Source organism: Bufo gargarizans, chromosome 9 (genome assembly GCF_014858855.1).
Source record: "Bufo gargarizans isolate SCDJY-AF-19 chromosome 9, ASM1485885v1, whole genome shotgun sequence".
In the NCBI taxonomy this organism is placed as follows: domain Eukaryota; kingdom Metazoa; phylum Chordata; class Amphibia; order Anura; family Bufonidae; genus Bufo; species Bufo gargarizans.
Window position 1 is genome coordinate 81,329,603 of NC_058088.1, and position 27,705 is coordinate 81,357,307.

At 45.7% G+C, this 27,705-nt stretch overlaps 1 protein-coding gene across 3 annotated transcripts in view; it reads right to left on the minus strand.

The window, feature by feature from the left end:
* KIAA1210 (KIAA1210 ortholog) overlaps positions 1-27,705 on the minus strand; it is a 151,079-nt gene that overhangs the window by 83,513 nt on the left and 39,861 nt on the right. The window contains exon 1 of one of the 3 annotated variants that reach the window (XM_044305868.1): positions 14,490-14,676. The exons of 1 other annotated variant lie outside the window; for it this stretch is intronic. Coding sequence is in view for 1 of the 2 variants with exons in the window: in XM_044305866.1 (XP_044161801.1) it covers positions 14,483-14,517 (35 nt within the window). In the remaining variant the exon portion in view is untranslated. Of the gene's footprint in view, positions 1-14,482; positions 14,677-27,705 lie in introns of those variants that run through there. One more of the 3 variants, XM_044305866.1, reaches the window with a different exon arrangement.

The window sequence follows — 27,705 nt, forward strand, 5'->3', positions numbered from 1 at the left end:
GAGCAATGAGAAAAATACTGCAATGTAACTTTGGATTTCTATAATGTATAATTAATTTACTGCAAACTTGGCTTTACATGGCTGGAAGCTCTAATAAAGAACACTCTCCAAAAAAGGTTTATACTCCTTCCATTCCAGTGCTGCTGCCCCAATCCTCCTCACGGCTACAGTCATGATGTATATGGCACAAGACTGATTATGCTGCCGATTGACTGCAGGGATCACATACAGAATACAGGTACGTAACCGCTACAGTCATGAAAACAACAACCAGTGGTGGATGACTGTAGCAGTGGGGTAGAGAATATATCTTTTTATTTATTTATTATTATTGCTTTAATAGCTTCCTGTCTTTTGCAAAATGAAAATCAGAACTTCCTGTTAAAAAGTCAGCAATACAGTTTGTTTGTTTTTTATTATGTTTATAAGTAAGGCAATATTAACACAGGAAGAAGGATCAAGCTCTGTGCCCTAGCCCCATAGAAGGCCATTAATAAAATAAAAAAATAAAATAAAAAAGACACCCTGTATAATTAGCAAATAATGTAAAATGTAAACGTAGTAACCAGGATAAATTACAAATAACAAAAGGAAGCATTATAGCCTTGTCTTCATGTCCACCACTCAGTCTTCATAAGAACACCCATGCGTTACAAAACAAAAGGAGATAAAATATAAGAAAATAGAAAGAAAAAAAAAGAAAAGAAAGAAGATAGAGAGAGAGCTGAGAAGAAAGAAAACAGCAAAAGAGAGGACAGAAGAAAAAGAGGAGGGGAAGATCCTTGAGATAAAACTACCCTCAGACAAGGCAACCAGTCCTTCATCCTGAATCCAAAAGGAACTCGCCATATTCGGAAGTTTTCTTTAATTCCATCCAATAAAACCAAGCTTTATAATATCTATCAAATGAATCATTGAGTGTGTATATAAGAGATTCTACATGTGCATAAGATAAATCCTTTTTGAAAATCAGAGGGACACAAAAGGGAGGGGTTTAATCTTTTTCCACAACAGAGGAATACAAGCCCTGGCCATAATGACCAGGAAACAAAGCGAACAAGATTTGTTGGCCTTGACAGAAATATTGCAGGGATAGCAAAGGAACCAGGTAAAGGTCCATTGTGAAATCAATAGCTTTCCAAATTGTTAAATCAGCAGTCTGTGCCCAATGCTACCTCACTCCTCCAAGCTGGCATGACCACCAGAATGCTTATCCCAACTTGTGCTCTGTGTTCCCCTTGGGCCGCCAGTGAACCCCTGCTTATTCCCAGTGCATCTCTGTAAGAGGCAGCCCTGATCATCCAGCAACATTTCCAACACATATATATATAGCAGACTGTCATGTTTCCCTCCAGCCACCAGAGGCCACTGTGGCTGAGTAGGACAGTGTGAGGAGTTGTTTCCAGAGGACAAGGAGTTAAGTGTTTTTCCCGGGCTGAGCAGAGAGCCTGGGGTGCAGGTGTCTGAGTACACAGGAAGAAGGACGCTGTGCACTAAGAGGGAGATCCACAGGGAAGATTAGAGTGATTTCTCCCTGCCAACCTGCTGTGACATGGTATCTGGGACATTAGAGTGTGTTTGCTCTCTGACTGACCTGATGTGTCCTGGTGTAGAAGAGAGACTGCTGTAGTGTGAGGCACTTACCAGAGGAACTGTGAGTGAATTCCAGGCCCTGCCTGATTACACGTCCAGAGCTGCTGATTATCTCTAACCAGAGTTACAGAGACTACAAAGAGAGGCCAGAGCTGAGCCACGCTGAAGCAAGCAAGCAAGCAAGCAACCAGATCGGGACCCAGACTGTATCTGCCTGCATGTGCCGGACACCGAACTGTGAGTGCACTGATGCTAACCGGAGCTAGGACATAGTGGAATAGGATTTAGTTTAGTGCACCGTAGAGGTGCACCCCGGGTAGCGGGGACAGATAGGACTACCTAGAAGAGAGTAGCCTGCTATTGTCTGTACTTGTGTTTGTGATTCATTTGTTTTCTTTATGCAAATTTCCATTATCTTTGTTGTGAATTCTCAAGCTGTTCATATTGTAAATCTGCTTCTCCGGCAGTTAGAGTTCTCCTTTAATAAAGCCGGTTTCTACTTCAGCCTCCTTGTCTGCTGCACTGTACTTGAGTCCTGCTCTACGGTCTCTTCCTCTGCTGACCGTTACAAGTGGCGCTGCGAGCAGGGTACAGTCACAGAGATGGAGGCGGCTGAAGGCAATGTGCATGATGTTAATGTGAGTACCTCAGGCAATGGTGGAACCCTTGCAAGGGCCCTTCCTATTGGCACGTTGTTCAACTTGCTACCCAAATTTGATGGCCAGAACATGACACTGTCAGACTGGGTGACAAGGTTACAGAGTGCTGTTAGGATTTACAATGTCAGCCCAGAACTACAAGTAGAAATTGCTTTGGCCGCTCTCGAGGGTGAGGCCCGAAGAAATGTTCTCCTACAACCAGAAGCCACGCGCAATACATTGCAAGAAATGGTGAGATTCCTGGAAGAAATATATGGGGAAACAGCCAGTGCAGGGCACCTCCGGGCGAAGTTTTTTTACCAGATTCAACGGGAAGACGAAGGTGTCTCTCAGTACGCTACAGCCCTACAGGAAGTGTTGGCCGAGGTACAAAAAAAAGAGGCAGATGGGGTTACTGGCATGGGACCCATAGACCGGATACTGCGGGAACAATTTATTCTGGGGCTCTACAGCAATCCCCTGAAACAGGCTCTGCGGGAACGAGTCAGAGTAGACCCTACCCTAACCTTTCGACAAATTTTGGCAGAGGCCGTGACGCGAAACAAAGAAGATGGCTATGCTTCTGGAGTAATACGGACCCAGACCGTTACACCCCCCGGGGTTACAAGAAATGAGGAAGCCCTGGTCAGAGTGGTACAAGACTTGCAGAGCTCCCTGAGTGCCATGCACGAAAAGTTGACACACCTGGAGAAACAGGATAGAGTCGCGCCATACTACTGAGGCTGCCTATCCAGCCCGACAACAAACCTATCAGGCGACTCCGTGGGTTCCTACACCCGAATGCCCTTATGCTAGTTTACCATACCATCAAGCCCCTCATTACCCTTCAGTGGGGCCATCCAGCCAAGCTCTGAGGGCACCTCCCACTCGCAGGCAAAAAGTGGGCCGTCAAGGGGCACAGTGTTGGCGGTGTGGAGATCTAGGACATTTCGCCAGAGAGTGTCGGAATAATCCAGCTGGACGCCAAGAGCCGCCGTTAAACTACCGACCCCTGCAGTAGTGGGGCGTACTGCAGGGGAGGTGGAGAGCCAAGTTACCCAGCAAAGCTCCGAACACCTGGTCGCAGGGTGCCCCACTATACGAGCTGAGTTCGAAGGTGTTCCTGTCGACTGCTTAGTGGATACTGGGTCTCAAGTGACAACTATGCCCGAGTCATTCTTCTACCGTTACTTTCAAGCGCTGGCCAAGCCAGAACGAGAGACACTGGTCCGGGTTACAGCGGCTAACCAGCAACAGATTCCTGTCACAGGGGTCGTGTGGATGAATGTACGGCTATGTGGACAGGAAGTGGGGCGGAAAGGTATCTTGTTGGTCCCCGAAACGTTCAAAGAAGATGTGCCGGTGATAATGGGCATGAATATCCTGCGAGAATTGGATCAGATCATGTTCACCAAACGGGGGCCGGGTTACTGGAAACAAGCCACCCCGCACAAACCTACCCAGAAAGCATTTCAACGGCTAATCCGTTTTTGTGGAACACAGAAAAGTGTACCAGCACACCAGGCGGTGGGAACGATCCGAGCGCCAGGAAAGGCTACCTTCACCCTTCCCCCTGGTCGGGAGACCGTGCTGACGTTACCCGTGGGAACTTTCCGTAATCTTGAAGGCATGGAGGTGTTCGTTGAACCAACAGGCCTAGGAGAGCTGGGTCAGGACGTCCTGGTGGCCCGGACACTGGGAGTGGTCCAGAATGGACGAGTACCCATAAGAGCTGTGAATGTGGGATATCTAGAAGTTCCCTTGACGCCAGGGGTGGAACTGGCTCGTGTGTACCTACATCAGGGAGAAATCCTGAGTCAGAGAGAAGTGACTCTAGCTCCAGTAGGGGATGCTGGTTGGACCCTGGCAGTTACTGCCAGTGCAGAAGAGGCGCCGACCCCAGAATGGAATGGGGGAACCATCTTGGATCAAATGGAGATAGATGTTAAGGCTCTCAGTTTAGACCAACAGCGAGCAGTTGAAACCATGCTGTGGGAGAATCAGGCTGCATTTGCCCGCCACGCCGATGACTTTGGCTGCACGAATGCTATCACACATGATATACCGACGGGGGACACTCCACCAATTCGGGAGAGATATCGACAGATTCCGCCCAAGTTGTACCAGGAAGTGAAGACGCTATTGAAACAGATGATAGATTCCGGAGTGGTGCGGGGAAGCCAGAGCCCTTGGGCAGCCCCAGTGGTGCTTGTCAAGAAGAAGGACGGCACTATTCGATTTTGTGTGGATTACCGGCGGTTGAATGCTTGCACTGCGCGAGACTCATATCCTCTGCCACGCATCGAGGAGTCTCTGACGGCTCTAGGACGAGCCAAATACTTCTCCACCCTGGATCTAGCAAGTGGGTACTGGCAAGTACCAGTGGCTGAGCAGGACAAGGCAAAGACAGCATTCATACTCCCCATGGGGTTATTTGAATTCAACAGGATGCCATTCGGACTGACTAATGCCCCTGGAACCTTCCAGCGGCTGATGGAGAGATGCCTGGGAGACCTGAATTTTGAAGCCACTCTGATATACCTAGACGATATCATCGTATACTCTGCTACTTTTCAAGAACACTTGAATCGGCTAGGGCAGGTACTCGAGCGACTGCGATCCCATGGCCTGAAGGTAAAGCCAAAGAAGTGTCATCTCTTCAAGAGGGAGATCGAGTACCTGGGCCATAGGGTGTCCCAAGACGGAGTGCTACCGTCCCAAGACAAAGTGGCTGCAATACGACAATGGATAGTGCCGAGAACACTGCGTGAGTTGAAGGCCTTCCTGGGACTGACTGGGTACTACCGGCGGTTCATCAAAGACTACGCAAAAATAGCGGGCCCTCTGAATGAGTTGTTGAGAGGAACGGCTGGGCAACCCAAGGGCCAAAGTATCCCCTGGGGACAGAAACAGGAAGAGGCCTTCCAGGCCCTGAAAGAAGCCCTGACATCGGCCCCCATCTTGGCTTATGCCGATTTTGATAAACCATTCATCTTAGCTACTGATGGCAGCCTCTACGGACTTGGGGCAGTCCTGTCGCAGGTACAAGATGGACATGAGAGAGTGATCGCTTATGCCAGTAGATCCTTGCGAGATACGGAGCGAAACCCCCATAACTACAGTTCCTTCCGGCTGGAACTCCTTGCCCTGGTGTGGGCTATGACGGAGAAATTTGCAGGATATCTGACAGGAGCTAAGATCTTCGTACGGACGGATAACAATCCCCTGGCCCATCTGGGTACTGCCAAGTTGGGAGCCCTGGAGCAACGCTGGGCGGCTCGCCTCGCAAAGTATGACTTCTCAATTCGCTACCGCTCCGCTACAGAGAACACTAATGCTGATGGTCTCTCGAGGGTTACTTTTGAAACTCCAGTAGGGGATATGGATGAACAAAAGGAAGAAGATGAAACTCCTGACTTCCGCAAGTTCGCTCCCCCAACAGTCGCGGCCCAGACAAGTGGGGAGGCCCGTAAACTACCCAAAGCATTGGGGAGAACTAATGAAGAATGGGGCAGATTGCAAGATGAAGACATTGGACTGCAGCAAATGAAAAGCTGGGTAACCCAGTGCAGGAAACCCAACAAAGAAGAAAGGACTGATCTGGATGCCGAGATGAAGTCCGTTCTACATCAATGGGACAGACTGGAAGTGCATGGAGCTGTTTTGTTCCGCAAGTGGCAACAGCCTGCCGACCTAGAGGCGAGGTGGCAGGTAGTGATACCCAGAAGAATGGCACGGGAGATAGCCAAAGAGGCTCATGAGTTTGGAGCTCACTTCGGGCCAGTCAAGACATACCAGTGGCTGCAGCGTTATGTGTATTGTCCGCGACTGGAGGCCACAGTTGAAGAAGTTTGCCGACAGTGTCGAGTGTGTGAACTCACGAAGAGTACAGAACAGAGAGCACCCCTACAGTCCATCCAGACCACAGAACCGCTGGAAGTGTTGATGATAGACTATCTTCTTGTGGGACAATCGTCAAGAGGTCCACAGTATTGCCTGGTCATGATCGACCACTTCTCCAAGTTTGCAGTAGTCACCCCAACTCGGGACCAGACGGCCGAGTCCGCGGCACGAGCCATTTGTCAAGACTTCATTCGGGTCTATGGGTGTCCAAAGCGGATCCATTCAGATCAAGGGGCGTGCTTTCAAGGAAAAGTGATGGAAGAGCTACATCGACTGTACGGCATTGAAAAATCCAGGACAACTCCTTATCATCCCCAAGGAAACGGAGCCTGTGAGCGCTTTAACCGCACATTGCTGCAAATGCTGAGGACACTAGAGGAAGACAAGAGGGCACACTGGCCTGACTACCTGCCAGAATTAGTCTGGGCTTACAATAATCGTGTCCACACCACCACCGGTTACACCCCATACATGTTACTGTTCGGTAGGGCTGGTCGAGAGATCGTGGAATTAAACCTAGAACAGCCAGAAGACCTAATAGAGCGATCAACCACCTCATGGGTGAAAGAACACCGTCTGCGTCTCCAGACCATTCGCCGGTTGGCAGGTCAGCGGTTACAGGAGAGAGCTCATACAGACCGTCCTCCAGTTCAGGAGGTTCCATTGCAGCCTGGGGATCGGGTACTGGTACGAGAGAAACGTCCCAGAGGCAAGTTGAGTGAGCGTTGGGAAGTACAGCCGTATAAAGTGATCAAGAGAGTGTACCCTAATGGTCCGGTCTACGAAGTGCAGGTTGAGAATGAGGAATTTGCTTCACGGACTCTACATAGGAATATGTTACGGCCATGCCGGTCCAAAGATCCCGCACCTGTTCAGAGGACACCTCCTCCTGCCCCATACTCAGAACTTGTTATCTCTGATGGAGATTATGGTGAAGACTGGTGGACTGCTCCCAACACTGAAGGAGCCTCCCAGGTTACAGGTGATGAAGGCACTGTCACAGAACCATTGCCGGCCCGTAATGGAGAGGGGCCCTCGGACACACCCGAACCTCCTATTGTGGTGGATGAATCCAGACTGGCAGTTCCTAGTGGAGAGAGTCAGGTCGTAACAGATAGCCAGGACCTCCGGAGATCCAGTAGGCTTACTGCAGGGGTTCCACCAAACAGGTACGCTGCTGATGAGTTCATTTGGTCCACCTGTATGTATTGTGGACAATGTTGTACTGCTGTATAAAAAGTTACATTAACCATTATTTCTATGGACTATATAGCAAGGCCGGGGACGGCCACCTTTAAGTGGGGAGGCATGTAAGAGGCAGCCCTGATCATCCAGCAACATTTCCAACACATATATATATATAGCAGACTGTCATGTTTCCCTCCAGCCACCAGAGGCCACTGTGGCTGAGTAGGACAGTGTGAGGAGTTGTTTCCAGAGGACAAGGAGTTAAGTGTTTTTCAGGGCTGAGCAGAGAGCCTGGGGTGCAGGTGTCTGAGTACACAGGAAGAAGGACGCTGTGCACTGAGAGGGAGATCCACAGGGAAGATTAGAGTGATTTCTCCCTGCCAACCTGCTGTGACATGGTATCTGGGACATTAGAGTGTGTTTGCTCTCTGACTGACCTGATGTGTCCTGGTGTAGAAGAGAGACTGCTGTAGTGTGAGGCACTTACCAGAGGAACTGTGAGTGAATTCCAGGCCCTGCCTGATTACACGTCCAGAGCTGCTGATTATCTCTAACCAGAGTTACAGAGACTACAAAGAGAGGCCAGAGCTGAGCCACGCTGAAGCAAGCAAGCAAGCAAGCAACCAAGCAACCAGATCGGGACCCAGACTGTATCTGCCTGCATGTGCCGGACACCGAACTGTGAGTGCACTGATGCTAACCGGAGCTAGGACATAGTGGAATAGGATTTAGTTTAGTGCACCGTAGAGGTGCACCCCGGGTAGCGGGGACAGATAGGACTACCTAGAAGAGAGTAGCCTGCTATTGTCTGTACTTGTGTTTGTGATTCATTTGTTTTCTTTATGCAAATTTCCATTATCTTTGTTGTGAATTCTCAAGCTGTTCATATTGTAAATCTGCTTCTCCGGCAGTTAGAGTTCTCCTTTAATAAAGCCGGTTTCTACTTCAGCCTCCTTGTCTGCTGCACTGTACTTGAGTCCTGCTCTACGGTCTCTTCCTCTGCTGACCGTTACATCTCCATAGCACTGCTTGTCCACTCCACGCAGGTCGTAGCCTATGCTTTCTTGCTACCCGTAGAGTGTGTGTGGGCTGTCTCCCTGTCTCTTAAAAAGCCAGCGGGCAAAGCCTAATTAGTCACAGCTCAGACAGTGTGGAAAAATGCCTGAGCAATAGGTTCAGGTTTTCTAGTTTCCTGCAAAGGTGTGCTACTTGGGTTGATTGTTCTCCTGGGTATCAACTTCTGTCTCTGGATTTGAACCTCCATTGCCTGTCTGATCTCTATACTGACCATGAGCTGCCTGCTCTGAGCCTTGGACTGATTTTAAATTTGCATAATATCTGCCTGCCCTGACCTCAGTATATCTCCTGACCTGTTTTGCTTGACACCTCGGTGTTTCACTCCCATGTCCCTTGAACCCCTATCGCCACCCCCTGTGGTTAAGCAGTCTACTGAACACAGATTACTCCAAGACGTTGTGGCCCGATGATTCCCCTGCAGCAGAGTCCAGATCCCTGTATAGGGGTTAAAGGATGAAGACTGTGGGGGAAGGGGGGCACTTAGATAAAGTCTTTAATAGTAGCCCCAAGTTAAATCTGTTCAGTGGACACAGTGGGGGAGATATATCAAACTGGTGTAAAGTAGAACTGGCTGAGATTCCACCTTTCATTACTCACAGCTCCTTTGGCAAATGAAAGGTTGAATCTGATTGGTTGCTATGGGCAACTAGGCCAGTTCTACTTTACACCAGTTTGATAACTCTCCCCCAGTGTATCCACATCTGCTGTGTAATATATTACCTGTTGCATCTTTTCCCAGAAGGAGAACGAATCATACAGGACCCAAGATATGGTTAAAGGCCCTCTCTTGCACTCCACACCTTCAATAGATGTTGATGGGAAGATGGCATGCAAGTGAGAAGGAATTCTATACCATCTTGGAAATTTTACAGGGCCACACTAAGCTAACCTTAAATAATACTCACTTTCAAAATTTCAATAAGTGTAGCAAATTAACCTTAAACATATTGTGTGGGATATATAAAGGATTTAGAAGCCCATCTAAAGCTAAAGTAACTCAATAAAAGACCGTTTTAAAGATTGCAGGCACGGAATTACAAAGTTCATCTTAAGTAATATGCCCAGAAAGGTTCTTCAATCTAATGTTTTTACACTTACCATATCTTCAGAGTCAGAGTAGGTGGCAGAGTTCCTCATCAGGCAAAGGAACGTATGCATTGTTCTGTTACAGTCTACAGAACAGGAGTGGGACCGTGAGGTTCTATGACTCTTCTTTTGGTGTCTGCTCAACCAGACAAAGGATTTGAGGTAACATAGATACACCCATGGCCTCGGAGCTCCAAAAGGGCACATATTCACACAGCATGGTTAACCCACATCCGTCCAATATAGTTTATTAACTGTTGCTGTTTTTTTTTTTTTTTTTTTTTTTTTTACAGGGAGAACAATTCTCTGGTCAGCAGCTGTATATTTTCTTGCACAAACGCCTCCACCTGCCTTGTTATCTTTATTCAGTTAGTACACAGATTGTTTTACGGCTATTATTCATGTCAATAGGGGCCATAAACCAATTTGGGTTATAACTGAAAATACATATAGGACACTGACAGAAGAGGCAGCACAGGAAATTAAGAGTATGTGCACCTTTATCTCTCTTTTGACAAGTCAGGAATGATGATCACATTGATGGTGGTCCTCGAGCTAGATATCCTACAAAGTGCTGTACCATCACAGAGTTTCCTATATATTCTATTAATTGCACTAACCAAGAAATTAATGGAACTGTAAAATCAGTCAGTTTAAAGGGGTTGTCCACTACTTATATATTCATGGCCTTATCCTCAGGATAGGCCATGAATATTTGATCAATGGGGGTCCAACACTCAACACCCTCGCCAATCAGCTGATCTGCAGAGCAGTTCCAAAACCGGAAGTAAGCACCAAGCTCAGCCCATTGTGTAGTTGATGGAACTTGTTACTGCAGTGCTGCTCCCATTCCTGTCAGTGGGAACAGCACTGCAGTAACCAGCTCCATCCACTATGCTGTGTAGTTCTGGTGCAGAATTCCAGCACCAGAGCTACTGCAGAACAGCTGATCAGTGGGGGTGTTGGGTGTCAGACCTCCACAGATCAAATATTGATCACCTATCCTGAAGATAAGTCATGAATATAAACATACCGGAAAACCCCTTTAAGATGGCCATATATGAGATAACTTGTTGGCCAAACGCTCAGCTGACAGTTTTCTCCCAATGCCTACATATTCATGCCATATACATGCACACTCTGACCAGCCAAAGTTGACCCTTCTCTCCCCATCATCTGCCATTAGGGGATAGTCGAGAGGCCCCTAAACAAATTAGATGGTTGTCCAATGTCTGTTAAATCAGAGGGTTCCGTTGACATATCTAATTTGTATGGCCTGCTTAAAGGAGTTTCTAGTTTCATGATATTGATTGGTCATCAATAGGCTTGAGAGAATCAACCTTCGGATCATAGATCCGAAGTGGTTTTGTTCATATACTTCGATTTTAATGTCGTTTCCGTAGAGAATTAAAATGTATTGGCTCCGTGGAGCCAAAGTTTGTCTTGCCTGAAGTCATGTGAGACTTTGGTGAATGACTACTGCACTCATATATGTGTATTTAAATAGCAATCCAAAGTGGGCTTTGGTACCAGCTGGTATTTGAACGAATCGACCTCGGAACTATATTCCGATGGTCGATTCGCTCAAGCCTAGTCATCAGTATCATATTAATGGGGTCTGACACCCAGCACCGCCACCAATCAGCTGTTGAAAAGGGCTGCTGTGCGCTTCAATGTTTACCTGCATGCAGTCTAGAGTGTAGCCTGCATGCTGTTTCTTTCAATATCATGAAACCGGACAACTAACCGCAGGTGGAAACAGAGATAGTGCTCTAGTCTATACAGAAGAAACAGAACCAAAAGTAAAATACAAACAAAATAAAAAAAAATATAATAATAATATAGATATAATACGACTTTGCATCGGAGGCTCAGATGCAGATGTTAACATAGCCTTAAAGGGGTATTCTCATTTCAGACAATGATGGCATATCACTAGAAGAATGGAGAGGTGGCCATGTATGTGCAGTGCGTTCTCTGTTCACTGCTATTAGAGTTCCGAAAATAGTGGAGCGATCTTGTTTAGCCATTTACAGAATTTCCATAGCAGTGGATAGAGAGAACCCATGTGCTGTGCTCTCCTTCGGGGGCCCCATTCTGGAGAAGGAAGCAGACTCCAGAAGTAGGATATGCCACCAAAGTCTGAGATGGGCCAACCCCTTTAAAGGTCACTATAAAAGAACATTAACATAGGAGAATACACAACCATCTACAAGTAGCCCTGTATTCTAACATCTAAATGAAATATAGGCTCTAGGCTGTAGTTGGCAAGCTAGCTGTGGCAGATTTTATGAAGACACCTACAGGAACCCTCCCTTCTTGAAGCAAAGTTTACATACTTTCACTTGGGCAGAAATTCACCTTCTCAACCAATCCCAGAAGACCAGGAGTGGATCTGTTCCAAATTATCAGGCCGCAGATGTTTCCTGCCAACATTTTTTTGGTTAATAACATTCAGCCTAGGAGGGTAAGGTGTGCAAATTATGTAAAACTTTTTTCTATCTTTCTTTAATCTGCAACTCTAGATCCATGCCAAGAACTACGCAGGCAAAAGTGCATAGACTGCAAACTTATAAAGTCTACAATTCTCAGGACCCATGCAACATCTTACAAAGACTAAATTATGAAAGACTAAGGAAGAGGAAGGAATATGAGCCATGGGCTTGGAGAAATCTGCAGCAGCAGAATAAGGGTTTGTTTGCAAACATGACGGGAAACCCATTAATTCACTGTTAGAACCTCGAGGCTAGCACTCCACTCAGATATCCCCCTCTAATAGCACATGTGAGCATTAGCTAAGAATTTCTTAGCATCTGAATTCAAAAAGCAAATGTAAACTATTATGCCTATTCTGATGCTTCAGAGGACATAGGCAGAGTGAAGGGACGAAAACTTGGAACCAATCATCTGGGTCATAGTCACGTGAAAACTGTGTATCGCAAGACTTATTCCAGTTGGAAGTGGCGATTTTAAAATATATCTCAAAATGAATACCCATGAAGTTCAGCCATTACTTATCACTATATATATATATATATATATATATATATATATATATATATATATATATATGGAGCAAGCAACATGTAGTAATTGGATTTACTGTTCCAACAGATCAATGTCTAGGTTTGTCAAACAGCCATAAATTCCTAGATGGTCCGTAAAATTATATTCTTGAGATATTTTGGAAGTGTCCATTATAAAGATGAGTGCGTCATATTTTATGAAGCTGGACGAGACTGTGCAGGGTATTGTGATAGTAAGGGCTCATTCAGAAGTCCGTATGCTATCCTCAAAAATGCGGATCCGTTTTTTTGGGCGGATTAGATGCTGACCCATTCATTTCTATGGGGCCTTTTTCTATTCCACGGTTCCGCAAAACAAATGAAACATGTCCTATACCTGTCTGTGAAAATCAGGACATGGCCCAATTGAAGTCTATGGGTCCGCAAAAATACTGAATGCTATCCGTTTTTTTGTGGATCCGCAAAAAAACGGATAGCATTCTGTATTTTTGCGGACAGCATACGGCCGTCTGAATGAGCCCTTATTCTCATCATTTCCCAGATCAACTTCTATGGTGCTCAGTTTGATATTCTAAACTATAGACATACAAGGGGACATTTCTATCATCTCCTGTGCGCCAAAAAGTCGCAAGGTTCAGCTCATGCTGTAGTTCTGCAAAACTTAGCAACTTTTTTTTCAAAGTAGCGGGCGGTGTGGGGCAGAGTAGCCGGCCTCTTCACATTTACTATAATCTATGCCAGGAACGTGGCATAGACTATAGCGCAAGTTTACACCAGCTCACTTGCTGGTGTCGAGCTGCATCTTAGCGCACGGACCTGTAAAGATGTGACACCAAAATTAAGCGCCATGCGGCACTTAATAACTGTGATAACAATGACAAAGAAATGATAAATGTCTTCTATACTACTTATATTCTCTATCATTCATTATGGTTTCCCAACATGTTCATTAAAGGGGTTCTCTCACTTCAGCAAATGGGATTTATCATCATGTAAAGAAAGTTAATACAAGGCACTTACTAATGTATTGTGATTGTCCATATTGCTTCCTTTGCTGGCTTGATTCATTTTTCCATCACATTATACACTGCTCGCTTCCATGGTTACGACCACCCTGCAATACAGCATTGGCGGTCATGCTTATACAGTATAGGTAAAAGCTCCAGCCTCTCATGCGCAGCAGTTCCCGTCTACCTCATATATGCGCTGCAGCGGTGACCATAACACAAGCAGCGTTTTTGGAGTGCGTCCTGGGGATGCGAAGAAAGATGGATCCGTCGCGACTCACAATATAAGTCAATTATGCTGGATCAGTTTTCTCTGACCCAAATGAAAACGGATCCATCCCCCATTGACTTACAATGGTTTTAGAGACAGGTCCGTCATTGCTATTTGAGAGATAATACAACCGGATCCGTTCATAACGGATGCAGACGGTTGTATTATCCTAATGGAACCGTTTTTTTGCTGATTCAGAAAAAACGCAGCTGTGAAAGTAGCCTAAGTGCCTTGTATTAACTTTGTCCACGTGATAAATGCAATTTGCTGAAGGGAGACCACCCCTTTAAAAAGGTTCGCTGTGATTTTTGAAGAAGCTGTCCGAAAAAAATAAAGCAAATCAGGTCGATGTCTATCTGGTCATCAATTAGTACAGGTCATTCAGCCATTCTCTGGAAAACCATCAATCACAACACTTGACACCAAGAGTCGGACAGATACTCTAGCGGTAAATTACAAACCATTCGATAGAGGTGTGCTCCTTTAAATGAAAAGTCATTGAGAAAAACCGGCTGAAATGTGAACAGGCGCAGTCACTTTCCGGCTCCACATCGTACAACATGCATACATTCCTCTTCTAAATGATGACTACCATTCACATCACTTGATCCTATTACTTAAACCAGCTTTTCTTCTAGCCTCAGTTTTGTGGAAGGCAGCAACAAAGGAACAAAGAATGCAGGGATGACTTACTTTTTACCTTTCAGACAACTATACAATGCAGACATCGTCTGACGGCTAAAATCCACTTATTGCATTGCCTATCCTGCGACGTCTTGACCTCTGGCTGGAAGAAGCAGTACAAAGTCCTGAGGGTCCAATTCTGCAAATACCCACACATCCAGCACCTAGTATGTGCAGAGGCACCAGTCCCAGCTAGCAGGCAGACCATGATCTCCTCGGCTGGGAGTGAGGAGGCTGTGCTTATGCCATACATGGAGAATCCGAGCGGCCTCCCCTTTCCCATTCTCATTCCTTCTCACTCTGCTGGGAAAACCATATCCCAAGTGCACAGCACCAGACACAGCCTGACAGCCCGGCCTCCAGGCAAGTATCCTTGAGGTAATCTGAAGAAAAAGGGAGTTCTGCAACAATGGAGAGATTTTACGACTTTTTCAACACATGGATTTTAATTTAAAAAAAAAAAAAGTTTTTGAATTGCAAACATATGATAATAATGACACGTCTGCACAGCAGTGACTGTGAGCGGTGAAAACTCATCTTTCATTTAGAAAGAAGTCTCATTGTAAGAACCCATTCACACGACCGTATACTTGTGTCCGCATCCATTTGCGTCCGGAACGTATGAGGACCCATTCATTTCAATGGGGCCGCAAAAGATGCGGATAGTACTCTGTGTGCTGTCCGCATCCGTATTTCCGTTCCATGGCCCCGCAAAAAGATAGAACATGTCCTAGTGTTGTCCTGCAATTGCAAACAAGAAAAGGCATTTCCATCATAGGGATGGCGTTCCATTCCGTAAAATGCCAAACACACGTGGCCGGTATCAGTGTTTTGCGGAATCGAAATAGTTTATTAACCACACCGCAATTAAAGGATATTGATACTGTCTTATTCTTATGTCATTTATAAAAATGCTCTAGGGCAGGGGAGGCCAACCCGTGGCTCTTGGGCCGCATGCGGCTCTTTGCTTCTTCAAGTGTGTCTCTAGCTGTGGAGCCGGGAAGCAGTCAGGCGGCTCACTCTCCACCCCATGCTCAGATATCTCTTCCTGATCGGGCACTGTTGCTACTTTGCAGCTCCAGCTCACTCTCCACTACGTCCTGATGCACACAGTGTGAGAACGTAGTACATGGAGACACGCACTATGACCTGACATTGCGCTCATCAGGTCACAGTGGAGAATGTGTCAGACCTGCAGAGTAGCAGGTGCCTGATCAGGAGCCCAGTGCCTGGGCAGGAGAGGTAAGAGATTTTTTTTAAATTCTAGAACTGAGCATGGGGTCTGATCTAAGCATGTGGGGGTCCTGATCTTGGCAATGGAGGTCTGATTTGAGCATGGGAGGGTCCTGATCTGAGTATGGGGGGGGGTCATATATGAGCATCGGGGGGCAGATCTGAGCATCGGTGGGTCTTGTTTGAGCATGGGTTGGTCAGACCTGAACATGGGGGCAGTGGCGTGCCTGGGGGGGGGGGCGGTCCGCCGCTCAGCGCTCTCAGGGGGTGCCAGAACAGAAGCAATGAGCACTGTGTGGTATCAGTATTTTCAGGGGGACTGTTTCTGCAGGAAAGTATTGGGGAGCACAGTGGACACAGTGTTGGGGGTGGCTGGATGGGGTTTGAGAAGGTGGGAGGATGATGGAAAAGTAAGAAAATAAGATATTTGTTTAACTTCTCAGAGAAGAGGCGCGGCTGAAAGAAGTCACCATGGTGGTCTGGTCTAACAGGAGAAGAAGAGGTAAGAGAATATCTACATCAGAGAGGAGACGCCATTGGATGTAATAGGTACATATGTGGTGCTGTATGACCCTGTATGTTCTGTAGCGCTGTATGTAATGTTTTCCAAGTATGTCTTTAAAAGGGGTTGTCCGCTTTTTTTTGTATGAGCGCTGCCTTCTCTGCTCTGTTTACCTGCTCATCACTGCACATGCTACAACGAGCAGGTGAACAGAGCCAAGAAAGCAGCTCTCATATGAGCGCTGCCCTCTCTTCAAACAGCTGGGGGCACAGAGGGCATTACTTCTATGGACGGGGCACAGAGGGCATTACTAATGTGAAGGGGGCACAATGGGCATTTCTACTATGGAGGGGGCACAGAACCAGAGGGCATTACTACAATGAAGGGGGCACAGTGGGCATTATTACTGTGAAGGGGGCACAGTGGGCACTATTACTGTGAAGGGGCACAGTGGGCACTATTACTGTGAAGAGGGAACAATGGCCATTATTACTGTGAAGGGGGCACAAAGAGGACATTACAACTGTGAAAACGGCACAAAGAGGGCATAACTACTCTGAGAGGGCATAATGTGGGCATAACTACTGTGAGTGGGCACACATCTGTACAAAACTACTGTGAAAGTTGTGCAATACTACGGTGCCAAACACCCTAGGCAGGCCACTGCATGGGGGTCAGATCTGAGAATGGGGGGGGGATCTGAGCATGGGGGGGGAGAGATCTGAGCACTGAGGGTCTGACACTGGGAGTCTGGTTTGTGTTGTCTGATCCGAGCATTGGGGGTCTTATTTTGGGGGTCTGATTTGAAGGTCTGATGAGGTTTGGGGATCTTATTTTAGGTTAGATGAGGATTGGGGATCTGATTTAGGAGTCTGATCTGAGGTCTGATGAAAAATATTTTTTTTTCTCTTATTTTTCTTTGTTAAAACCTAGGTGCATCTTGTAGGGCGAAAAATACAGTGACTCATATGTAAATGCTTGGGGCTCCTGGTAGTTTTTTTTTTTTTGGGGTTCTTTGTGTCTGTAAGGTTGGCCACCTCTGCTTTAGGGCTATGTTCACACGTTGCTGCCACAGTGTGTTTTCTTTTTGATGCAATTTGCGGTAACACCGCAAGCACAGTCTAATAAAGAGAGAGTGTAGAGATATCTGTAGTGGCGTCGCTAGAGGGGGGCGAGGGGGGGCAATTGCCCCCCCTATGTTGTTCCTTGCCCCCCCAGGTGCCCCCCCGCTGATTCCCCCGAGTGAATACTAATGAGCGCTTCCATTAAGGAAGCGCTCATTAGTACAGAAGGACCAGGAAGTGGTGAACGCTCTGTACTCACCACTTCCTGGTCCTCGGCTGTCGGCTGTGCAGGGCTGCGCACAGCGTGAGGTCGCTCTGTGACCTCACGCTGTGCGCGCCAGTTTAGAGCACGCACAGTCGACTGAAGAGGGAGAAAATGGCAGGCGGCGTCCGTCCAGGAGCAGGAGAGGTAAGTGTTTTTTTTTTTTTAATTTTATAAAAAATGTGGCTGCTGGGGGCATTATGGGGGCTAATAGGAGGCATATGCGGCTAATAGGAGGCATATGGGGCTAATTGGAAGCATATTTGGGGGCTAATTGGAGGCATATTTGGGGGCTAATTGGAGATGTATGGGGGCATTTGGAGGCATATTTGGGGGCTAATTGGAGGCATATTTGGGGGCTAATAGGAGGCATATGGGGCTAATAGGAGGCATATGGGGGCTAATTGGAGGCATATGGGGGCTAATTGGAGGCATATGGGGGCTAATTGGAGGCATATGGGGGCTAATTGGAGGCATATGGGGGCTAATTGGAGGCATATGGGGTCTATGGGGCTAATTGGAGGCATATGGGGTTAATTGGAGGCATATGGGGTTAATTGGAGGCATATGGGGGCTAATAGGAGGCATATGGGGGCTAATAGGAGGCATATGGGGGCTAATAGGAGGCATATGGGGGCTAATTGAAGGCATATGGGGGCTAATTGGAGGCATATGGAGCTAATTGGAGGCATATGGGGGCTAATAAGAGGCATAATGGGGGCTAATTAGAGGCATAATGTGGGCTAATGAGGCATAATGGGGGCCAATGGGGCTAATAAGAAGAATAATGGGGGCTAATGAGGCATAAGGGCTTATATGGGGCTGATATGGGAGTGATAAGGAAATGATGCTAATGGGCTATTGTCATACAATCCCCAAACAGGTGTCTTCACGATCCACATTTCGTTTCCTGACGAAGACGAAAGAGGGAAGATCCTGGAATCAGCGAGACAACGCAACGATGTTCTTTGTAAGTAAAGTTTATTTAACGTTGCCTGCAGACCGCAACTTCCTCGTTGTGTACTATGTTTGTTTTTGCAGCAATTTGCTGTGGTACTTTGCAAGCCCCCCTAATAAGTCTAGAGTGCACGGGATATCTGCCCCCAATTACAAGCCCCAAGATGTGGTGTTGGGCACCTGGCATACTGGTCACTGTGCTGTGCCAATGAGAAGTGCTGATGTGTCACCTCCTTCATGCTGCGTACCTCAAAAAATTAACAGACTGGAAGGTAATCCCTGTTGGCACTTGCACTCACTAATTTACTAATGCTGTCTAGGGCTAAGTTCACATGGTGGGAAGCTGCAGCAGATACCTTCTTGACTCAGTCTGAAAGTCTGCAGGGAAATAATCCACGATTGCGCAAATTCACAAAAAAAATTAAAAAAAATTCCATGAGAATAATCTCTGAACAAAATTCATGCGGCAGATGCAATATCAGCTCGGGAGAGCCCTCACAGGGTGATGCTCGAACTGTGGATTGTGGCAAAAATGGAAATGGCCCTTTTCAAGCATGTGGTTTACATAGAACAGTGTGGCTAAATATATTCAGACTCCAGACCCCTATTATTAAAGGGAACATGTCACATTGAACATGGTGTCTGAGCTGCAAGCAGCAAATTATAGAACAGGAGGAGCCGAGCAGATGGATATATCGTTTTTGGGGAAAATATTCAATATAATCTGTATCTCATTCGTGTAAATTCCTGCTTATCCCTGGGGATGGAGTCCAGGAGCCGGTCCTAGCAGTGATTGACAATCTTCCCTCTATGACTGTGTATACAGAGGTAGCTGTAACTGATAGGACCGCCTCCTTATTTTGGAGCATCAGTTATGATCAGTGTGCATCATTTCCGTCAGTGATCATTTATTTTTTAAGGGAGAAAGTCCCGTATGCAGTACTTTTTTGGATCTCTGACGGAAGTGACAAAGTGATCATAACTGATGTTCAAAATAAGGCTTCGTTCACATCCCTGTTTTTCGGTTTTGACCAAACTAAAACCATTGCATGCAGTGGTTTGTGGTCTGGCCGACATCCGGCATTTTTGCCGGATGTTGTCTGTAGGAATGGTCTCAATACAGTTGAATTCAGGAGGGCACCTGCAGCTGCTGTCCATCTGCATAACAGACAATCAGATTATTATGAATCCAACTGGTGTCCATGAGGAGGGCTTAGGTGGCCCTCCTAGGTATCGGCCCACCGGAAAAGTTCCCTGTGGGGTCTATGGTCAATCTGCCCCTGACTACCACCATTATAACCACTATAACTTCTCCCTTCCTCACCTCTCCTGCGAGTCAATGCATATACTGCTAATTTAATTTCAGACCCCAGACCGTACCACAAAATTAATTTCAGACCCCAGATCAGACTCCTATATTAATGTCAGACCCCTAAATATATTCAGATCAAAGACTTCCCATATAAATATCAGACCAATTTAAATCAGGCCCCAAAATCAAACTATATAAATATATTTATTCCTTACGGAGGGTAGTGTCAAGACCCAAGGTAGAGCAACATCAGATTAGTGTGGGTCCGACTCTCTGCACCGCACCGTTCAGCTGTTAGAAGAGGACGCAGTGCATGAGCACCGTGGCTTCTTCAATGTTCACCTGCACGTTGTTTTCCTTGTAGCGCCAGTGCAGTGTAATTACAGCTTCTTCTCCTCTTGACTGCAATGGGACAAGTAATTGTAAGGACACTGCATCGTTCCTACACGGGAGACGGCATGCAGGAAAACACTGAACAGGATGCAGCACTCTAACAAACGGCTGATCGGTGGGGGTGCCGGGTGTCAGACCGATTTGATATCGATGTCCAGTTTTGAGGATAGTTCAGCAATATCTGTAGCTCAGATAACCTCGTCAAGTGATTCCTAACTTGTGCAGCAGTAGTATTTTGCTTATATAAGGGCAACATACTGCACAGCGATTTTTATTATTCATACAAGTCCCCATCTAGGCTCACAACAACATTTCCCTGTCTCAGACACAGATGAGGGTTAAATTCTCAGCAAGACATTTAACCTATCAGAAGTGTGGAGAGCAGAGATCATGGTCAAAAGCCATGCGGGTCTACAAATTCCATTCAGATGCTGACCTGGGCCAGATTCGAACCCAGGACTCCAGTGGAGAAAGTGGGGCTGGACTAGGGGCGCAGAACTGACGATGGTTTGGTGAGTGAGGGGGTTAATGATTATAAGAAGTATCAATAGTTTGGTTATATATATGAAAAACAAAAAAAAACCAAAGAGAAGGGTATGTATTTTATACTTAAAAAAAAGAAAAAAAAGAAAAAAAAAAAAGGTGGAAGGGTTAGTTTTAGGTAATTGTCGCGGCAGTGGGAGGTCCTCAAAGTTGGCGAGTATGGTGGTAGTTGAGAATGGGAGGACGTGGGGCTGGACTCATGGTTGAATTGGAACGGAGGAATTAGGCGTCCATCAGTTGGTGCCTCTGATTTGGCGTTCATTGGCTGGGGGCAAGATGGAGTTGCCAGTTTATTTGGGGGCAGTGGTTCTTGGGGCTTGTAGGATCTCCCTCGCCATTTACTCAGGGTTAAGTTATTTTACGTTGGATGTTTATTTGTTACTTAATAAAACGGCTACTGTGGCCGATTCAATCCGAACCGTTGTCCGTCTGTTATTTTAATGGTGATGGTGGTGGTGGGGGAGGGGGTAAAAGTTGTATTTCTGGGTTTCTTTTCTGATGTACAGTGAAAAAGTGTGAAATTCTCCTCTCTTCCTTTATTGGTAAAAACCTTGATTGGCTGTGTTTCTATTGCAATGATTTAAGGGGTTTTCCAGTTTGGATCAACATCCTAATCATTTTTGAGGGACCTGTAATTTTGTAATATAGTCCTTTTACCTTTATTGCTCCCATCTCCTGCTGTGTTCACATGACCATGTCCATGCAGCTCTTTCTTATTTCCAGTGAAATTATGTCCATGGATGGGGAAGTGATGGGGGAGTGTCTATGAAACTAGCTGGTGGGAGGAGCTATAAAATAGCTGGGTGTTGATAGGGGAGTGTCTATGTAACTAGCTTGTGGGAGGAGCTATAAACTATCTGGGTGTTTTAGGGGCAGTGATAGGGGAGGGTTAGGCTACTTTCACTCTAGCGTTTTAGTTTTCGGGTTTTGAGATCCGTCATAGGAGTTCAATACAAGAAAAAAATGCTTCCGTTTTGTCCCCATTCATTGTCAATGGGGACAAAACTGAACTGAACAGAACGGAGTGCTCCAGAATGCATTCCATTTCCATTTAGTTGCCTTCCCAGACCAGAGAGCTCAACTGGGGGCATTACAAAGGGGTATTTTTTGCACTGTCACATTTTAAGGAGAATTATTACTACTGGGTGGGCTTTATTACTCCCCCATGGTATGACCCCCTGTAGCAGCACCAGCCTCTCCCTGCTCCGATATCCTTCTGCCCCTTCTCCAAATCCTTATTATGAAATCTTTCTCATTAGGATAAAAACACAGCATCAGCTCCACCGAACCCCCGGTCAAGTGTTGAAGTGGTGTCAGAGATCCCCAAGGACCAAGCCAAGTAATTCATGTGAAATATGTTTGTTATACACATATAGCATACACTGTGCCCCACAATATACAGTTTCTTCTGTATGACAGTCCACAAATTAAATCTCCAGACTCAATACAGGACGTTAAAGTCAGCAAGTATCATGGGGGGGGGCTTATTGTTTTTCGCCCCAGGGCCCCATTTCACCTAGAACCGGCCCTGCTTGCTGACAAAAGGTGCCGGAGAGTCTACAGTCCCCTGTCCCGAGATGTGACCAGCAAACGGGCCCATCCTCGTTAGCAGCTCTGTGCTAACTACATCCCGGGGAGCAGCTCGAATCTCTTAAACCAATTCATAAATGGCTGCTGGCCTTGTAATACAAATACATAAATACACACTGTATATATATGTGAATCACACCGGAATATGTTACACTACGACATATAACCATAAAACATATAATATCACAGCAAACATTATAATAACTAGGGATAAGGTGGTTTTTATTCCTGACAGTTGGCGGGGGGTGGGGGGGGGGGGTTAGCTGCTGGTGATGATTGTAAACTAGCTTTATGACTACTTTGGGATATTGGGGGGGGGTTGTAAAAAGGATTGCTGAGGGGATGGGGAATAAGATTTTTGACTACTTTGGGGGTTGTGACAGAGAAAGTAAGTATGAATGTGATTACTCTGTGTGTGGAGGTTGAGATCTGGATGCGATTGGTGCATGGGAGTGAGCTCCGATTGTTACTATTTTGGGGCTGACCAGTATATGGGCACCAGTGTATGGCAGACAGTGGTGGGGATGGCAGCCCTCAGTCAGCTACAATGAGTAACGACTGCTCTTCCCTACTGTCAGTGCGGAACGGATGCAGACCCATTCATTTCAATGGGGGCGCAAAAGATGCAGACAGGACACCATGTACTGTCAGCATCTGTACTTCTATTCTGTGGCCCACAAAAAATATAGAACATGTTCTATTCTTGTCCACAATTGCGGACAAGAATAGGCATTTCTATTATAGGGCTGGCTGCGTGCATTCCGCAAAATGCGGAACACACACACGGCCGGTATCCGTATTTTGCGGATCCACAATTTGAAGACGGCAAAACTCATACGGTAATGTGAATGTACCTTAAGTGTATGGTTGGTGAGGGGGTCCCCCATATATTGGTCCCTTAGGCGGATTTCAATTAGCAGTGATAGGCATTTTTTTAAATAAAAAGTTGTAAACTCCTTTAAGCCATGCAGATCAGGCACTTGTTGAGAATTTTGGGATGTTGCCAGTAAATACCTGGTTTATGTCACATGTTTGTGTTATATGACTTTGTACGGCACACTGAGCGCTTCAGCTTAGATTTTTTTTCCTGCCACTACGTACTGGTTGCCGAGCTCTGTGATACAGTATGAAAGGCCTGAGATGCTACATTGCATATACACTCACCTAAAGAATTATTAGGAACACCATACTAATACGGTGTTGGACCCCCTTTTGCCTTCAGAACTGCCTTAATTCTACGTGGCATTGATTGAACAAGGTGCTGATAGCATTCTTTAGAAATGTTGGCCCATATTGATAGGATAGCATCTTGCAGTTGATGGAGATTTGAGGGATGCACATCCAGGGCACGAAGCTCCCGTTGCACCACATCCCAAAGATGCTCTATTGAGTTAAGATCTGGTGACTGTGGGGGCCATTTTAGTACAGTGAACTCATTGTCATGTTCAAGAAACCAATTTGAAATGATTCGAGCTTTGTGATATGGTGCATTGTCCTGCTGGAAGTAGCCATCAGAGGATGGGTACATGGTGGTCATGAAGGGATGGACATGGTCAGAAACAATGCTCAGGTAGCCCGTGGCATTTAAACGATGGCCAATTGGCACTAAGGGGCCTAAAGTGTGCCTAGAAAACATCCCCCACACCATTACACCACCACCACCAGCCTGCACAGTGGTAACAAGGCATGATGGATACATGTTCCCATTCTGTTTACGCCAAATTCGGACTCTGCCATTTGAATGTCTCAACAGAAATCGAGACTCGTCAGATCAGGCAACATTTTTCCAGTCTTCAACAGTCCAATTTTGGTGCGCTCGTGCAAATTGTAGCCTCTTTTTCCTATTTGTAGTGGAGAGGAGTGGTACCCGGCGAGGTCTTCTGCTGTTGCAGCCCACCTTTCTTTCCCATTCTGACATTCAGTTTGGAATTCAGGAGATTGGACCACAACCCTACATGCATTGAAGCAACTGCCATGTGATTGGTTGACTAGATAATTGCATTAATGAGAAATAGAACAGGTGTTTCTAATAATTCTTAAGGTGAGTGTATGTAGGCAATAAAAACTACCAGGGAAAAAGGTGTTTGGAAAATGGGAGATCAGTGGGTGTAGTAAAAATTTCAGAAGGTCATGAAAAAGCCAACACATATAAGAAGACACAAAGAAAACCCTGTTAAATGTAACCTGAATAAGTATCATTTCCACTTTACTACAAGTCCCATGTTAAACATCTTGCAGGGCAGACCAGCAACATGAAACATGACACTAGACGTCTTAGTGCTCACAGAATACGCCTTTGAAGAGGTAAATGTAACACTGTGAGCTTGGAGTGGAAACCGGCAGAGAAAAAGACAGTGTATATTTTATCCTAACATCCAACGATTCCTTCCAAAAACTCTGAATGTTCAGCGACTGGCAGATGATAGTTTACCCAGCCGCTGTTTACTTTACAAATGCTGTCAGACTACCTTCACGTTAAAGGGGAAATGAGAGTCTGAGAAAATATATTCCATGCCAACTAACTTAAAGGGGTTGTCCGGTTTTTACTGTTTATAACCTATCATCAGGATAGGTGATCAATATCAGATCGGCAGGGGTCCGACTCCTGGCACGTGGATCAGCTGTTTGAAGAGAAGGCAGTGTTCATTTAAGTGCTGCAAGTGACTTCCCGCATTTGGACGTACTATCACGTCATGGTGATCGGGCAGGCACTTGAGCGGTGCGCGCCCGATCACTGCAGGGGCCCAGCAGTCACTGATAGCCGGGCCCCTGCTGACCGCGGCATAGAAGGGGTTTGCGGCGGTTGAGGGAGCCCATCTGGTCCCCGTGCTGCTGTGGCGGGGACCCGATGGGTAACAAAGCAGCCCGATGCAGTGCAGATGCTGCCCATTGCCTTGCTTGGCATGGGGACCTGCCTTCTATGGGGGCCGAGGAGATCCAGCCCCAGGCCCGTCTCCTAGGCAACCCGTTAGTGTATTACTCTGTGTAATACACTAACAGGCAATGCATTACAATACAGATGTATTGTAATGCATTGCAGAGGGGATCAGACCCCCAAAAGTGGGACAGAAATGGGACAAAAGTGGGACAGACCACCCAGAGTGGGACAGAAATAAAAGTTTAAAAAGTGTTTTTAATAAAAAAAAGAAAGTTTCAAGTAAAAAAAAAACATTTTTGATGCAGTATACATATTAGGTATTGCCGCATCCATAACGACCTACTCTAGAAAAATATCACATAACCCCTTAGGTGAACACTGTAAAAATAAATAAAAAACTGTGCCAAAACAACCAATTTTTTGGTCACCTTTCCCCATAAATTATAATATTGAATGATCAAAAAAATCATATGTACCCAGAAATGGTACCAATAGAAACGTCAACTCTTCCTGCAAAAAAATTAGCTGCTGCACAGAACGATCGGCAAAAAAATAAAAATATGGAGTTCAGAAAATGGAGACACAAAACCATAATAAAAATAAATAAATTGAAACAAAGTAGACATATTTGCTATCACTGCGTCTGTAACAACCTGCTGTATAAAAATAGTACATTATCTAAACTGTCAGATAAACATTGTACTGGTACAGGTGTACCCCAAAATAGTACCCATAAAACTGTCACCTTATCCTGTAGTTTCCAAAATAGGGTCATGTCATGCCCCACTCTGACGATGTGCGGTGGTCAGCCAGGATAGCAGCACGAGTTTAGTGTTTGTTTTGGAGCCGTGCTGGATCCGCCTCTCATCAGGTGCACTGGGTGGGGTCATTAGTTTTAATAGCACACCAACCCAGTGCTCTGAGCGGATTATACTAATCATTGTGGTTTTGGAAGCTAGGAAGGAAGGTTGTCTGTCTGTTCCAGCTCAGAAAGATAAGTGAAATTCAAGTTTGGTTGTCATCTCTCCCATCCAGGTTCTGTGCGAGCAGGCTGCTCCTATTTCCCCTCTTCACCATCTCAGGGAAGTTGGGGTTTTCTCAGCCCAGGCACGGGGACACATCACACCTACCTTTAAAGGTCTGCATGTGGGCTGAGCAGTGCAGGGAAAGAGGTCAGGGATTAGCTAGGAGGTGACCCTTCCCCTGTCTCTCGCCCAGAGCCTGGTTGGTGGGTTATCTGCGAGTCTGAGTGCACACCCGCCGTGACAGGTCACTTTTGGGAGTTTCTACAGTTAGGGTGCATCAGGGGGGCTTCAAATGGGACATGGTGTCTAAAAACCAGTCCAGCAAAATCTGCCTACCAAAAACCATACCACGCACCTTTTCTTCTGCGCCCTGCCGTGTGCCCTTATATAAAAGTTTACAACCACATATGGGGTGTTTCTGTAAATCGCTGAACCAGAGTAATAAATATTGAGCTGTTTGGCTGTTAACCTTTGATGTGTTAAAGAAATCTGAATTAATAATGGAAAATTTGCCCAAAAAGTTTAATTTTTTAATTTCTTCTCCATTTTCCTTTAATTCTTGTGGAACACCTAAAGGGTAAACAACGTTTGTAAAATCAGTTTTGAGTAACTTGAGGGGTGTAGTTTCTACAATGGGGTCATTGATGTAAGCCCCACAAAGTGACTTCAGACCTGAACTGGTCCTTAAAAAGTGGGTTTTTGAATTTTTCTTAAAAATGTAAAGAATTTCTTCTAAACTTCTAAGCCTTCTAAAGTCCTAAAAAAGATTGAAATTTTTTAAATTTTTTGTTAAATTTGGGATTTTTTCATAAATAAAGGGGACATATATTGACTCAAATTCATGACTGTCACGAAGTACAATGCGTCACGAGAAAACAAATCTCAGAATGGCTTGGATAAATAAAAGTGTTCCAGAGTTATTACCACATAAAGTTATACATGTCGGATTTTCAAAAAATGGTCTGGGCAGGAGGGCGAAAACTGGCCCGGGGTAGAAGGGGTTAAATCTCTAGACCTTTAACTATTTAAGACTACATTCACACGATAGTGGGGGGGGGGGGGGGGAAAGAGCCATTGAAAAAAGATAGAGTTTTCCATGGCCATTTTGCATTTATGTGTGTATCCATTTTTCATCTATTTTAACAGCCACTAAAACAGATTTAATTCATAAAAAAAAATAAAAGCCAAACCCAAAAAAGCAGTGCCCTCAGTATACATAATCCCCCCAAAGCCCCCCCTTCCATATTGCCCCATATGTATAATGCCCCACCCCCCCTTCCTGGTAATGCTGACAGATCTCCTTAAATTACTTTCCTCATCCACTTGCACAGGAGGGAACTCTTGCTCTGCACTGGAAACATCAGGACCTAACACATCCAGTGTTGTGAATCGGAGCATCAAGTCCAGCTGTCTCCAGTATGGAGCAAATGTTCCTTCCTGTGAAAGTGGATGAGGTGAGTATTTTTTCTTATT